At 44.3% G+C, this 14,116-nt stretch overlaps 1 protein-coding gene across 12 annotated transcripts in view; it reads right to left on the bottom strand.

The window, feature by feature from the left end:
* TPD52 (tumor protein D52) overlaps nucleotides 1–14,116 on the bottom strand; it is a 47,027-nt gene continuing 32,911 nt past the window's right edge. For 5 of the 12 annotated variants that reach the window (XM_023521069.1, XM_023521071.1, XM_023521070.1 and 2 more), the window contains 3 exons: nucleotides 6,410–6,451; nucleotides 4,889–4,949; nucleotides 1–2,709 (listed from right to left, as the gene is read on the bottom strand). In XM_023521069.1, the coding sequence (XP_023376837.1) occupies nucleotides 2,590–2,709; nucleotides 4,889–4,949; nucleotides 6,410–6,451 (223 nt within the window). In that variant the 3' untranslated portion in view covers nucleotides 1–2,589. The remainder of the gene's footprint in view (nucleotides 2,710–4,888; nucleotides 4,950–6,409; nucleotides 6,452–14,116) is intronic. The other 7 variants (XM_011376259.2, XM_023521067.1, XM_023521064.1 and 4 more) reach the window with 3 other exon arrangements.

Genomic DNA, 14,116 nt, shown 5'->3' on the forward strand with positions numbered 1-14,116 from the left:
ACCCATACCCAAATTACAGCATTTTTATTGTTTTCAAATCCTATACAAAAGAAAAATAGACAGTGTGCCTTTCTTGATTAACAGATCCAGAAATAGTGATTCCGAATTAAACGTGCTTTTTCTCTACTTCAGTAGTTTCTCTGAGTGACTAAACTGATAAGCCAGTAAGTTCTACTGTCCTCCAGTCATTACTTTGTCCTCATGAGCGTAAGAATTCTCGCTTTATTTCCCACAAACTCCGTAAACGTAAACGAAGGCCATTTCTTTGAAGAAGGGGACAATTTCAGGGGTGGCTTTCTTCTCTGACACTTCTTGAACCCTTGAATACCTGAGTTTGCTCTCAGTTGCTGTTATCTTAGTGTCAAACAGAAAACACAGTAGAGTGTAACTGAGTCTATAACATTGAATCTTCCGCAAAGACCATTCTGAATAATATTTCTAAATCACGTTTGTTTTTCTAAATGCATCCTCCCTCTACTTTTGATTAGTACTTTAAGAAGCAGAGTACGCAATAGCTTAAATCATTTTTCGATAAAGTGCAATGATTCTCTATTTCTACCTTCACAGCCATCACCAATACACACATACACCCATCCCATTTTCCACCCCGATTTCTATCATTTCTCCCCATAAACTAAAGGGATTTGAGGATATTTCACTCAACTAAAAAAACTGCCATTTTGCCTTCTCGAAAAGATAGTAACAGGGCAGGACGCTCCAGAAACAATATGATGAGACGATACTGTGGTAAAAAATTGAAAGACTAGGTAATCGGTAGAAAAATATAACTTAACAGTTATGCTGAGTAACCACAATATTTGTGTTTTAAAAAAATTTTTCTACAGATCCACTCTAGGACAGTGCTTCAACAACCTTTGCCTTAAATCCTCTATGAGGAATAATTTATAATACGTTAGTCAGATGCCATGAAGTAGTGATTTAAAGCAGATGGTAAAAAAAAAAAAAAAAATTGCCTTTTTTCAAAGCATAGACACCAGTTGATTATTTACTACAACAAGCTGTCTCCAGACCATAATGAATATCGAGACCTATGCTACAGACATACAGAATCTATTAAGCTTTTCACATGTAATAGAGCAGAGTTTCAAACGCATCTTAAGTTCTAACAAAAGCTCTAATAATCAAGAATGGCAGCATGTTATTTTATAATAATCAACACTTGTGGCTTCCCAAATTTGGTTTTCATAAGATAATGTATCCTGAAGTAAATCTAGTCATGCTTTTTAAAAATGCTTTAGGTCAGTCCAAGCTTGGCAATTAACATTTGGCATAAACAATAATAAAACAATCACAACTTGATAAATAACAAATACAACATTGTAGGCCAGAATCATACACAGCGTAAGGAAAAGGTGTTGGTGATGAGTGAGTAGACCTTAGAATTAACAGAGTACTGTGGCCTCTGTGCAGATGCTTGCGGAGGCTTTGGTGCGTTCAGCCCTGACAGTTTTTGAAGTAGGGGGCAATGTCTACAGAATCATTTAATAATTTCTAAAACACTGAAAACATATCAGTAGAAAATGATGAGTTGATTCTTATTAATGCAGTAAATCTTCTGGAGTTACCGCCAATCCCTTAGTATAAAATTTTTTCAAGTTATATTAGTCATATAACTTTGTGTGCTTATCTTAAATGGCGCTAAATGAATTAAATGAAGACAGCAAACCCCAGTGTGATTGATTTTAGCATTTTTATAGCCACCTAGATCTAAAAAACTTTCGGGCTTTTGAATTGAACACTTGATAAGAGTGTTCATATATCAACCTACTGATAATACAATATGCTTGATTTAGAATGTTACTTTGCAATTGATTCTGAAACTCAAATTTAATCTGGCGAAAAATAAGTTGATAGAAGTGGCATAAGAACCAATACACGGAAACGATTACTGTCACCAATGGTGACAAACAAGGATGTAAGGTTTCCACTCTGAAGTCACCTAGGAGTTTGAATTACCATACGTATTGTCATTTACGAAACTATAGTGGATGGGATGTAGAGCCGATTTATTGAGTCTGGTGTCTTCAGACACCCAAGATTAGACGCCTTATACCAAAACAATTGTCTTTTCAAAAATAGTTTTTATAGGTGGTAGTTCTTCCCTTGGTGGTAAAGAAAATTATGCCAAAACTTATAAAAAATTTAAAGAACACTTTTAGTGAAGAATCAAATACACAAAGGGTCGAAGAAGAAAAAAAGAAAATCATATAGAAGACAAAGATCAAACTGGCATAAAACAGGAAATCCATTATGACAACCTACAGCTTCTCAGATCATTTTTTTTTTTTTTTGCCGGGGGGGGGGGGGCAGGTCCAAGGGACTACACTTGTTTTTATAATGGTGCTTCCTAAGTAAAGGGCCTTCGATGCACATTAGAGGGTGTTGCCCAGGAATATAGCAGTGAGGATATATCCATTTTGCTCAACCCACAGACTGTTTGGTCAAAGGAATATGTAAAGCTAAATAACAGCACACAGGGTAAAAATTCACAGCAATGAACATGAACGAGATGTGCTTGGGCCCCGCTTGCAGCGTCTGGCAGTGGGTGGCCGGACAGAGGCAGGCATCTCACGGCCTCTCCTGGGTCTGGTCTGGAAGTGGCTCTGTGGAGGTGGCGCTGGCATTTGCCGTCGAATTCAAGACTTCGCCAAAATCACCGCCGGCAGGCTTGGTCCCCCCTACTTTTGACTTTAAATCAAGTTCGAAAAGGAAAAGACGTCATGAAACACAAACTTAGCTGACTCTGCATAAAGTAAGTCAAATCGTACTTCAAATAAATTAGGAACCCAAGAGCACAGCGATGTTTAGTGCAGTTTAATAGAAAAACTCGCGATCTTTCTGCTGAATGAGTTCGAATTGGTCAATGCTGCCCCTCCTCTTTTTTTCCCTATCTGCTTATCGTTCTTCATAGGGAAATCTGTCTGAAGAATTTAGGATAGATATCTATTCTAAAATATCTATTGAATTCTCTTTAGATAATACTATGTAGTCCATCAAATTATGCATTCAGCCGCATATTCAGCAAAGGAAAGAAACGTGTGTTTTTCTCAGTGACAGTGTCAGCTTTCTAACCCATTGCTACGCAGAGTGTGGTGCAAGGACCTGTAGATGAGTCATCACCTGGGAGCGTGTGAGAAAATGCAGAGTCTCAGGCCGGCCTCCCGCCTCCGTCCGCAGCACTGAAATCTACACTCTAACGGGGTCTCCAGGTGCTTCCCACACACCAACTTATCTGGCCTGAAACTTTATATCCATAAACATGTGTCTGAATGAGTGTGTCTGCCTTACATTTGTACAACATTTTATGCTTTCAAGCCCTCACACGGCACTTTGTCCTGAACAACGCTGATGCTCTCTCTCTGTTACATCTCAGATTACTGACTGAACAGGACAGGTGACTAACATTAAGGGACCAGGCAATGACCAAGGATGCAACTCACAGTGTGGTTAACTTGACCTTGCTCTTTGCTCAATCTTAACTGACTGGCCAGAGACTCATTAACAGCTGGAATCTAGTTGAAATTTTTCTCTCATTCTTTTTGGTTTCCCATCCAAAACCTTTGAATTGTTTGAAAAATTTGCATAAGTTGTATCCAGTGTATCTTTATTAAAATTTTTAAAACACGTTCTCAAGGATAATAAAATGTTAAAACTCCTTGAAATTCGACGTGTCTAAAACTTAACTCCCTACGCCTGAGCCCTTCTCCATTCTTTCCTAAGACTTTGAATGGCAGCAGCATGGCCTAGCTGTCCCCGTCAGGCACCTGGGAGCTGCCCATCATCGGTCGCCCTCTTGTTAGTCAATCACTAACTTTTTGTCTGTCATTTCTTAATTCTAAACATCTCTCGACTTTGACCTTAATTCACTCCACAGTCGTCACTGGCTTGGATTGCAACTAACAGCATGTTTTTCTTCCCATAAGCATGCACCCTGCTTCTCTAACTGAAAAATGATGCACTCAGAAACAAGTGACTCGGTTAGCATTCTTAAGAGTAAATCTGCATTTTTAAGTTGACTTATAGGAAACATTTAACATATTAGTTTCAACCCTTAAAAAATGTCCGCCGTAATTATCAGAACTAGTTTAGGTAGAAATGAACACGTGGGCATTGCAGGAACTCTGCAGAGAAGGGTGGGCAGTGAATGAGACTAAACAACCTTTCTGGTGACTCGTGATCCTGAGAGTGGATGATTTTATAGTTTTGAATATAATCTTGAAGATAATACAGTTTACAAGGTTGTAAATCTAATCATTATGGAAAATGTCCACCTTCGCTGGAATCAAAGCAATCAAAAAATATGACAGTCAATGATCATCATTGTGGCATCATCATCACAATAAAAACGTCCAATAATTGAGGACTGGATAAACGATGTGCATTATAAGGTATATGCACACAGCCATTAAACACAACATTGGGAAGGAACAATGATACAGAAAAATGTTTATGATGTATGGTTAATTTTTAAATCACACTAGCATAGTCACCCTGTACACATGTATCACTGTCTCTGGGTGGTGAGACCAATTTTTCTTGTTTGGATTTCTGCTCTTCTATATCTTTAACTTTATACAATAACATTTATCTTAAATTTTGTCCAATTACAAAGTATTTGAAATGAAAAATATAAACTTCCAAGTTACTATTGTTTTTTTTTAAATTATACGTTTCTTTTCAGGACTTAGAATGCTGCCATGTGACGACCTACACTCAAAAACACTGACTATGAGTACGTATCACCTTAAATCTTCATTAATCGTGCAAAGAATAAAGTTATCAAAGTTCTTTGAATGTTTTTAGAATGATTTACCCACGCCAAAGAAAGGGAAGGCCCCAAGAAGGATAACACAAAGAGCCTGTTCACCTCTCTACTTGCCTTTAAGTTTTCGACCTTTTCTTCAAACGATTTGAAAGTCGGGGAGTTTCTGTGGGGAGAGGGAAAAAAAAAAACAAATAGTAAAATCGCAAACACTGAAAAACCCATCAATTTCGAAAACATTGTTAGTTGACTGTATTGCTCATTATTCTCAATGAGCAAAAGAACAGAAATGCTTCTCTGTCCCACGGGTGTGTGGGCACATATACCAATGTGTACTACTGTTACGTAAGATTACCCATTTCTGTTCTAAGATTTCTACAGTGAGGCTTGGGACTCCATGAACGGGGCCAGTCTTAGACCCAGAGATACAGATACAGCAGGCACCTGTGCCAAGAGGAAACTAGTCAGGCCGAACATCAGTTCTGGCGCTACGCCAACTTGCCAAGCAAACGCCACCGTTAGATCGGCTGAACCTGTGTTCACAGCCACGTGCTGCCTGGCATGGTTCCTGCTTGAACCCACATCTCCGAGCAGGGCTGGAGGAGCTTCCATGACAGCATGACAGAGACCCTGGGCCCCGGGGGCAGCGTGACAGATGCAAAAGGAGAGACCGGAAGAAAAGGGGGAGCACGGAACCGGGGCCCGGCCTCCTCGCAAAGCTGCCCTGGCTAACGGAAGCCCTCTGACCCCGCAGAGAGCCAGCCCCTCCCATGGCTTCAGGTTCAGCCCCATCGATCAAGGAGGATCCCAGGACCTGTGTCGCTCACGCCTGGGGCTCTGAGGCCTTGTATGATCTGCCCGACCTCAAATACTCTTCCTACTACACCAAGATGAAAAAGGTGAAGATGGGGACAGGGGCTTCCTCGTTCCCACGATGGCAATGGGCAGCCATTCCCCGTGTGGTCCCTGGACCAGCGAGCTGCATCCGTAGCTCTTACGAAGCTATTAGCAATGCACATTCTCAGGTCCCACCCTCAGCTGACACAGTCAGCAACCCCGGGGAAGGGGGCGGCAAGCGGGCGGCTTGTAACAGCCCTGCAGGCCTTTGGTTCTTATGTAACCCAAGTTTCAGCCAAGCAGAGTTGGTTAGAGACCTCTGCCTCGCTAGAGAGGGAGATGAGGTCATAACATGTGCCAAGTGCTTCCCGAAGAGAGAGGACACAAGTTAAGTCACAGCTGGCTCCCGATGTCAGAGCGGGACGGCAGAAGTGACAACGGGGAGCAGGGAGAGAAGCGAATCGACGTGGGCAGAGCTGGCGAGGCGCCTACAGCCACCGACGTGCAAGACTTATGAGATGAAGCGCCTTCGCTCTTTCCATTAGACAGACTGCAGATGTGAAACAGCAGATTTACAAAGCGAGACAGAAAATAATTCTTTTTTGCTGTTTTAAATCACAAACATTTACTGGATCTCCTGCAACCATCCCACGCGATCACAGTGTTAAACACACAGCTTGCTCACAGCAGAATTCGAGTTCCCCACTTCATAACAGTTCAAGGTAAACACCCTGGTAAAGAATAAGAAAGCGTGAGACCAACTTTTCATTTCGTAGAAACATACTTTACCTCATAGCCGGCATGCTAATTGAATGTTGAATGGAGCGTATGCTAAGAGGCAGCATTAAAAAGAGATAGAAATGAAGTTAGTACAGTGGTGATTAGACATTATAAAAAAGCAACCAAAACTCAGCTTTCTGGGAGCTTGTTCTTTGGGTACCATGAAGAATTAGCTACTTTTTGAGGTGGAGGGAATCACAGTTATTCCAACACAATTTACTCCTATTCCCCAGCCAATGTCACCCCGGAGTCAATAGAGATGATAATTCAACCTCGCATCTTTATAGCAAGGGAACTGGAAGGCATCGAGCCCTCCAAGGATTTACCCTAAGAAACGGCAGGATCAAGAATAGAACTTGAACTTCGGGACTCCAAATGCAGCATTCATCACCTCCCCTCAAAAAACGAGGCACAAGGACACAGGCGTACACACACACACAAGCCAGGCCAGGGAAGGCTCGTCGGCCGAATTTCTTCCACGTATTTGTTACTGGAACAGGAGGGTTTCGAAATAAATCACCAACTTGGCGACTTTAAGTAGCAGTAGTATCGCCTTTCTAATAAGAGACACCTTTACTGCATCCCAATTAAACAAAATGTCCTAATGGCCATTTGAATAAGAACTGGTCCCATTCTCCTAGGACCATCTTCTTCCTCAAGGGCAAAGCAGCTCACTGGACAGCTCAGGCTCTGCCATCTCCATGGAGGTCACCTCACACGATGAACGTACCTCAATCCTTGGGCTCCCAAATCCCTCTGTCCTGCTGACACCATTACTGTGCTTATTACACTTTGATCGCTAACATGGCATTTTGGTAAATTATCTTTCCTTTGGGTAAGGTAAGTAAGACAGTGCAAGGTATTCTCGATTCTATTTAAATATTGTGTGCTTACAATTGAGTTTTCTCAAAGACTCAGTTGTAATAAATGGCGACGTGTTTCAAGTGCAGCTCCCCAAATCGTTCTGATTACGGAACAACATGGAGCATGATCTTGATATAAATCAAAACACGCTGGCAGTTGGTGCGGTCAAGATAATCGGTAAACTATTTAGACATCTTCACACTTAACGTCATACATGACCCAGGAAATGACCCATTGAGCTCAGCTATCTCTCTATCCCACACAGCGGCCACCTATTCTGGGAGGAATTTGCTCGTTCTTTTTCTGTTTGAGCTGTTGAATCCATATTTGAAGGATAGAGATTTAAAACAAAAAAAAAATCCTTCTTAGTTTACGGTGCCAGAACTCCAGACATTACCTGTCCTTCCCGAGACCCGTCTAAAGAAGCTGCCTACACAGCCACTGCCACCATCTCGGCAGGATTCCTACCCCAGCACAGCTCTGCCCACCACTGCCAACCTCAGGCTGGTCTACCCATGGTCTGGACCAAATGAAAAATAAAAAAGTTAATCTCAACCATTAAGAGTCTCATACTGAGACTCTATAATTAGGACACTCAGGCACTGGTCAGTTAGGGACAGGCACCCAAACTCAGATGTTGAGGAAGACCAGGTACCAGCTTCCGAAATGCAGAGGAAGCCAGTGCCCAAAGAAAAGACAGAATCTAAGCACAGAGAGAGGTAGAGGAAAGGAGGGAGAGATGGCCGTGCAGGGAAGAGGGCTGGGTGAGAGAGAATCGGTGGTTTCCTTGGCTTCTAGAAGCTACCTTGGTTTTTAAGGGCTTTCTGCTCAGCAGGGCTGGCCTGGGATGGGCCGGGGCTGGTTTCCTTCCCTCTCCTTGGACTCCGGAAACTTCCTGGCCATGCTACGCTTCTCCTGTTCAGGTAAGCTATCTTATATAACCTTCTGCTCCCTGTAACTAAAAGGCTGACTAGAGCATGTATTTTGGCAGAAATTACCAAATTGTGGCAAAAGAAGGTGAGTAAGAGCCAAACGTGATAAATTGCTTGTCCATGGGACACGCACACTGAATTCAACAGTATGAACAAAATGAGAAAGTGGGTGAATAAAGTAAGTGCGGATTCCAGAAAGTCACAGCCGTTCTCGTCGATGTCCCACACTGGTGGCGTCTGTGGCCCTGGAACCAGCACACGAGCTGCTCATTAGGGGACAGACAGGTCACAAGCCAAGCGGAAGGCATGATCAAAGTGGACTCTAAAGGTTGACTATAAAATCAACATCCGGGGCACAAATTAATGCAGGATTATCCTGCATAAGAAATAAGTGCCGAGGTCATAAAAGTTGAAAGACTGAACGGGGACGGAGAATGAAAAGACCGCGGGGGGCCCTCCGTGTGACTCCCCTCGAGGAGCCTTGTCTTGACCAGGTAAGTGGAGCGTCGGCCGAGGGGGTATCGGGATAAAGGGGGAACTGACAAACGGCTACACAGGAGGAGACCATCATGCTGGCAACGGAGATAACTTTTAAAGATATTTAATTTTACAATATTACTACTGGAAAGGACTACCAATACGCTCCCAAGAAAACCAAAGCAGAAGTTGATAACTTGGGGCGTTGACGTTATTAAGCACCCGGCAGGTGCCAATGAATTTGCAATGTGACTTGAAGAAGGATGTTAAAAATGATCACTTTGAGAATCCTAAGGAACAGCGTAGCATCTCTCGTAAAGGACCTTGGAAGGATCGTGACAGACTCATACCTGCTGGTGGTGCTGGGTTTCGCTTAGCAGGTGGGGAGTGCACATCTTTGAGTACCGTGAAGCATATACCCACTAGATAAGTTTAAGTGGGGTACACAAGGAAAAGCCAGGAGCGATTACACTAAGGTCTTTATTCTGTGATAAATCGCCGAGTCGAATTTGGTTTTGAGCACTTTTCTATATGTTTTACATTTCACAATAAGAAAAGATTAACGATAGACCCACTGAACAGAGAATTAAAGAAATTAACACACATACATATAAAGTCGGGGTCTCCCTGCTTTTGAGGTGGCCATTTCAGAAGAACAAGGGGGCGACCTATCAATTCCAAGCCCATCCAGTTATAACAACTTCTCTACAATCCGTATTTAGATGAAACTCAGTTTGGCCGGTGCCCAGTTTGTGATCTCAGTCCAAGACGGCCGTTCCTGCATTTCTAAACGAGGAGGGAGGCCACACAGCTCTGCAACTTGTCTCCGTACGTATCGTTTCCAACGTCACTGAAGTTTAAACGCAACACGGAAAACCTCAAACGCAAAAAGCCACTTTGCTGCTGGACCAGAACGGCCCCTCGTAGGTAGGTTTTGAGATCTGTGAATATCTACAAGGCAAATTGTGTTAAAATTTTCGAGCTCGATTTGTAACCCTTTAAATCGAGTAACCTCTATCCAAAGTAGGAATGTAAGTCTGAGTTTCTCACAATACTGGGGGGCGGGGGGGGGGGGGCGGAAATCAGAGGGCAACCTGATTCTCACTAAGTGCTTCTCGATCTTATTTTTCCTCTGACTCTGGAAAAGTTACTCGTTTAAAGGCCGAACTGACTTTTCAAACTGTCTTTGTCTCTTGCATCGTTATTTGACGTTTCCATCCCCAGTGATAACAGAGGCAGAGGTGCAGGGGGGGAAGGGGAGGGGAGGAGCAAGCATTATACGCGGAAAAGCGAGCGTTAGTTAACACTTAACGCGTCTGAATGCTTGCTTTGCACCGGGCATGCTTTTTTGTATTATTATTTTGTTCACCCTCACAACAGTCTCTCCTGACTGTAGGTGCTGGGCAGCGGAGGGGCACAGCCGGCAACTATCGGTGCTGTGGGGGCGTCTGTGTCGGGGGCGCTTGAGCACACTCTCACCTGGGCCACATACGTTCGCCATCATCGGGGCTGCAGGTGACTTTAACAGAAACGCCCACTAACATTTTTTTCGTGTTAGATTATCTTCTTTAAAGCTTTCGAATTTCACTCAGCTGTTATTTCGATTGGTAACTCCAACCCTACAGTCTAGCACAGAGCCTGGAAGACGCCTGGCACTCAGTAAGTACTTCAAACGAAAGAATGAATGAATAAACCATTGCGGTCACTGAAATGAGGAAGTATGGGCAAGAAAGGGAGAAAAGTTCATTAAAGCTTTTCAAAATCTAATCAAAAGGCGCTCTCTTTCTGACGAGAGGCGGGGGAAAATCCTTTCTTTTCCCATTAAGCAGTGACAATATTCAGTGAAACGGAATTGTTGGAATAACTTTAATAAGTGCCGCACAAATAAAAACATCTAGGGGTTTATATGAAGAAACACACATGTGAAAAGGAAGAATGTCCTTTGGAAATAAAAGCAAAGTCAATTAGCACTTCCTCTTAAATATATAAAAACATACTTGACTAACGAGGCTACCGAATTATTAGAGAATGCTATTAATAACACTAAAATCGCCCAGTGAAATGAGAAGGCCCTTCTAAAGTTTCTCTTGAAAAGTTAAAGCACGAGTCAATGCTGGCCATCCATGCGTACAAAGGAAGCAAGCAGGATCGGGGGGGACATGAACACAGCTCCTGGGGGAACGCTGGCTGTCCCCTGAGGGCCTCCCAGAGTAATTCCCATCACTCTGTCCCACATCCGGGCCCCGGCCTTGCTGTGGCAGACCCTCATGCCAAGGGCACCAAAACCAGGCCTCTCCGCGGTCCTCCTCCTCACACCCACGCGAGGCGTAAGACAAGATATCTAAATACCAAGCACTAACTGCTTAACTGGCAACGTAAAATAAATCCAAAAACCGTGGCTGAGTCTAACAATTCAAGTCAGCAGAAGAGCCGCAGCTCCCAGCACAGTGACATCGCTGCCACGCGGCTGCTGGGGACGCGTGGACGCAGAGCGAAGGGGGGTCAACGGGACGAAGACCCCGTGAGCACATGGCAGGAGGGGCCCCCGGCAACCGGCCCGTGGGAGGAGAGCGCCTGCTGGAGTCAAACACTCAAAATCTACTGTCCCGGCCCCTTTCCCTGGCAGCTCTTGGGGACACGTGGCCAGTGTCTGCCTCCGTGACTCCCTGGTCTAGAAGATGTGGTTTTCTTTACACGGGTTTCCTATTATAGACGTTTTCATATATTTTCTATTTTATGTGAACACACTAAATCAGATCACCATCAAATTTTTGGCCTAGAAATTGTTTTTTAAATGACTTTTCCCAACTTTTAATAGGTTAGAATTAATTATAAAACTTAGCTTGCAAAAGAGAATCTACTGCTCTCACTCCCAAGTTTTCATCAAAGGCCTTACTTTAACTTCCACATATTGGTATGCAATATATTATTCATGAAAAACCGGAATGAGAATGGTGTAGAGTATAATCTCAGTCATACTTCTTAAACGAAATGAAAACGTGGCTACACAAGGGCCCACAATAGAGTAGCGAAACTCAAGGCTTTTCCGTCGAATCGATAAGATGCACACACGTCGCCACCTTGTGTCCATTTGCTTAATCCTTTTGAAGGGACAGAGAAGGGACAGCAGTTCGCGGTGGCCCTGTCATCCCTCAACGGCACCTACCTATCCCTGTATCTTTGTTTATGTCACATCTAACCAGGTGTCAGCGGGCTCCGGCGTTCCTAACTCGCTTCCACTGCCCACTTCCTTCCCCCTCCACTCGAAGATCTTAAGGTGACTGTGAACAAGGGCCAGCCTGGCTGGCGGCGATGTCCCTCGGACCGGCCCTCGGTTTAGCCGACTGGAGCACTAAGGCCCTTTTTAATAAAACACCGAAGGTACAGACTCACCTCCTATCACTGACTTCTTGATTTTTTAAGCACAATTTTAGCTTTAAGCAGTTCGACAGTTAGAGTGTATTTACTCTGTGATTTTCTCTGACCTCTAGCGTGAGCATCCCTTAGAGCACGAGCCTCAGCTATAAGCACCTGCCCGCTTCCTTAAGAAGACCAACGGCTAGATCACACGAGGGACCGTTTGAGAAGACAATGAGCATGACTGGACAGAGATGGCGACTTCTACACTGTCCTTCCTGCTGACGTTCTGAAGACCCGCCCCCACCTTCATCCCCCCCGACTGCTCGTTGGGTGCACGGTCCGTTTAGGGGAGAGGAGAGGCTGGGCCCCCATCATGAGACTCCTTCTGGAAGGCACGGTTTGCGCTGACATCTTCACGTGCTTTCTAATTGGCCTGATAGACTCTGCTTTTCCTTTTGCTGCCATGAAGTTTCCTTGTGTGCGTAGTTCAAGAATATAACTAGTGTAAAGAAATAATAAATAGTAAAATCTATGAGCTAGTAAAACAGGCGCTAAAAAGGGCAGAGTACTAGTCTATTTCATCTTACATATATTTTCTCACGAAAAACCTATATAAGACGGAAAGCTGCGAGTGGAAGCAGCACACACGCAGAACACTGCGCCCACGTCACGGGACGCAGGCGAACAGCCCGTCCTCGCCAGAGCACAGAAGAAACGAGCGCGCCAAACACACACGAAGTCAGACACGCAAAGGGAGGGATCTTGCACGCCATGGGGCTGCTTCTTTGAATCAAATAAATAAGTTAAAAAAAAAAAAAAAAGTCGAAATCATTCCCATATCCCTTTGAACCAGTGCCGAATTCTTCTTCTTTTAATTTCCCCATCACCCATGGTATACAAGAAACCCTCCCTTAAAAAACAGGAATAGTGTTAGAGGAAAAAAATATTCCAAACGCAAGGACATTACATAAGGGACAAACGCGGCCACCCGCGGTGGCACCATACTCGAGGGAGGCGCACTTGTCTCAGACAAGTGCAATTCTGCGGTGACGGCTCAAACGCTCCTTACCTAAAGGAGTGTGACAGCCCGTGCAGTCTGCGAGAAGCCAGGGTCAGCATTAAAACAGAAGGGACGTGCTGGTGAATCTAAGGATGAAATCGCCTACTTCTTAACGGTTGTGCAAGGTTTTAACCGGACTCTGAAGTGCTACACGATCGAGTCAGCTTGGACGGAAAGAGAGCACCTGAGAGGTGGGTATATCATCGTCGACGGGGCTCGAGAAGGCTACGCTTAGGACATCACGCTTAGAACGATGACGGCCCGTCCAGTCTAACCCACTGGTCGCCAAACTTGTTCAGCCCCCAAAATTCTGGTTGTAAAATCTACTTTCCCCACAGACGAAAAACACGAAGTCATGCAATCTGAGGGTTTTGTGTTCTAAGCACAAATCTTTCATGCCAAAAGAAACACAGCAAATTCACACGACGTCTGTCACTTTCGGCACGGTCCCAATCCACAGGTGGGGTGGGGGTGGGGCACACGAAGGCACAGTGAAGCGGTTGCACCAAAATGGCCGGGAGAAATTCTGCAGACTCATCCAAACGATAAATGCAAAATAAAAGGCAACGGCTCAAAATCAAGATCTGGGCCTAAGCAGGAAGGTAGACGTGTTTGCAAATTAGCGACAATCAGTGCCCAAGTGAGCAGCATGGTGAAAGCACAATGCGGTGGGAAACACACCGCCCAGAGGGGAAGGCAGGTCTCAGGCCCGGCGTGCCCTTCAGCACCCCTGAACTGGTCCCCAGTGAGACACAAGGCTCGGCCCACGACCACGAACTTGCAATCACGACAGACATACTTACCCTGGATGCCCAGCAACGACTCCGAGGACAAAAGTTCACAACCAGAATTTTCCAACAATCTTAAACGTATTCATAAAACGATCGCTTTTGAATACTACGCCTAAAAGTTAGGTGGCTATGTCTGGAAGAACTGTGGCAACACTTCAGTCCCGGTTTGAAGGAACAGAATCCAGCATCACCCAGAACCAGAGTCAGGAGACAAAGGCAGCCACAGCGCATG

Source organism: Pteropus vampyrus, unplaced genomic scaffold, assembly GCF_000151845.1.
Source record: "Pteropus vampyrus isolate Shadow unplaced genomic scaffold, Pvam_2.0 Scaffold290, whole genome shotgun sequence".
NCBI lineage: Eukaryota > Metazoa > Chordata > Mammalia > Chiroptera > Pteropodidae > Pteropus > Pteropus vampyrus.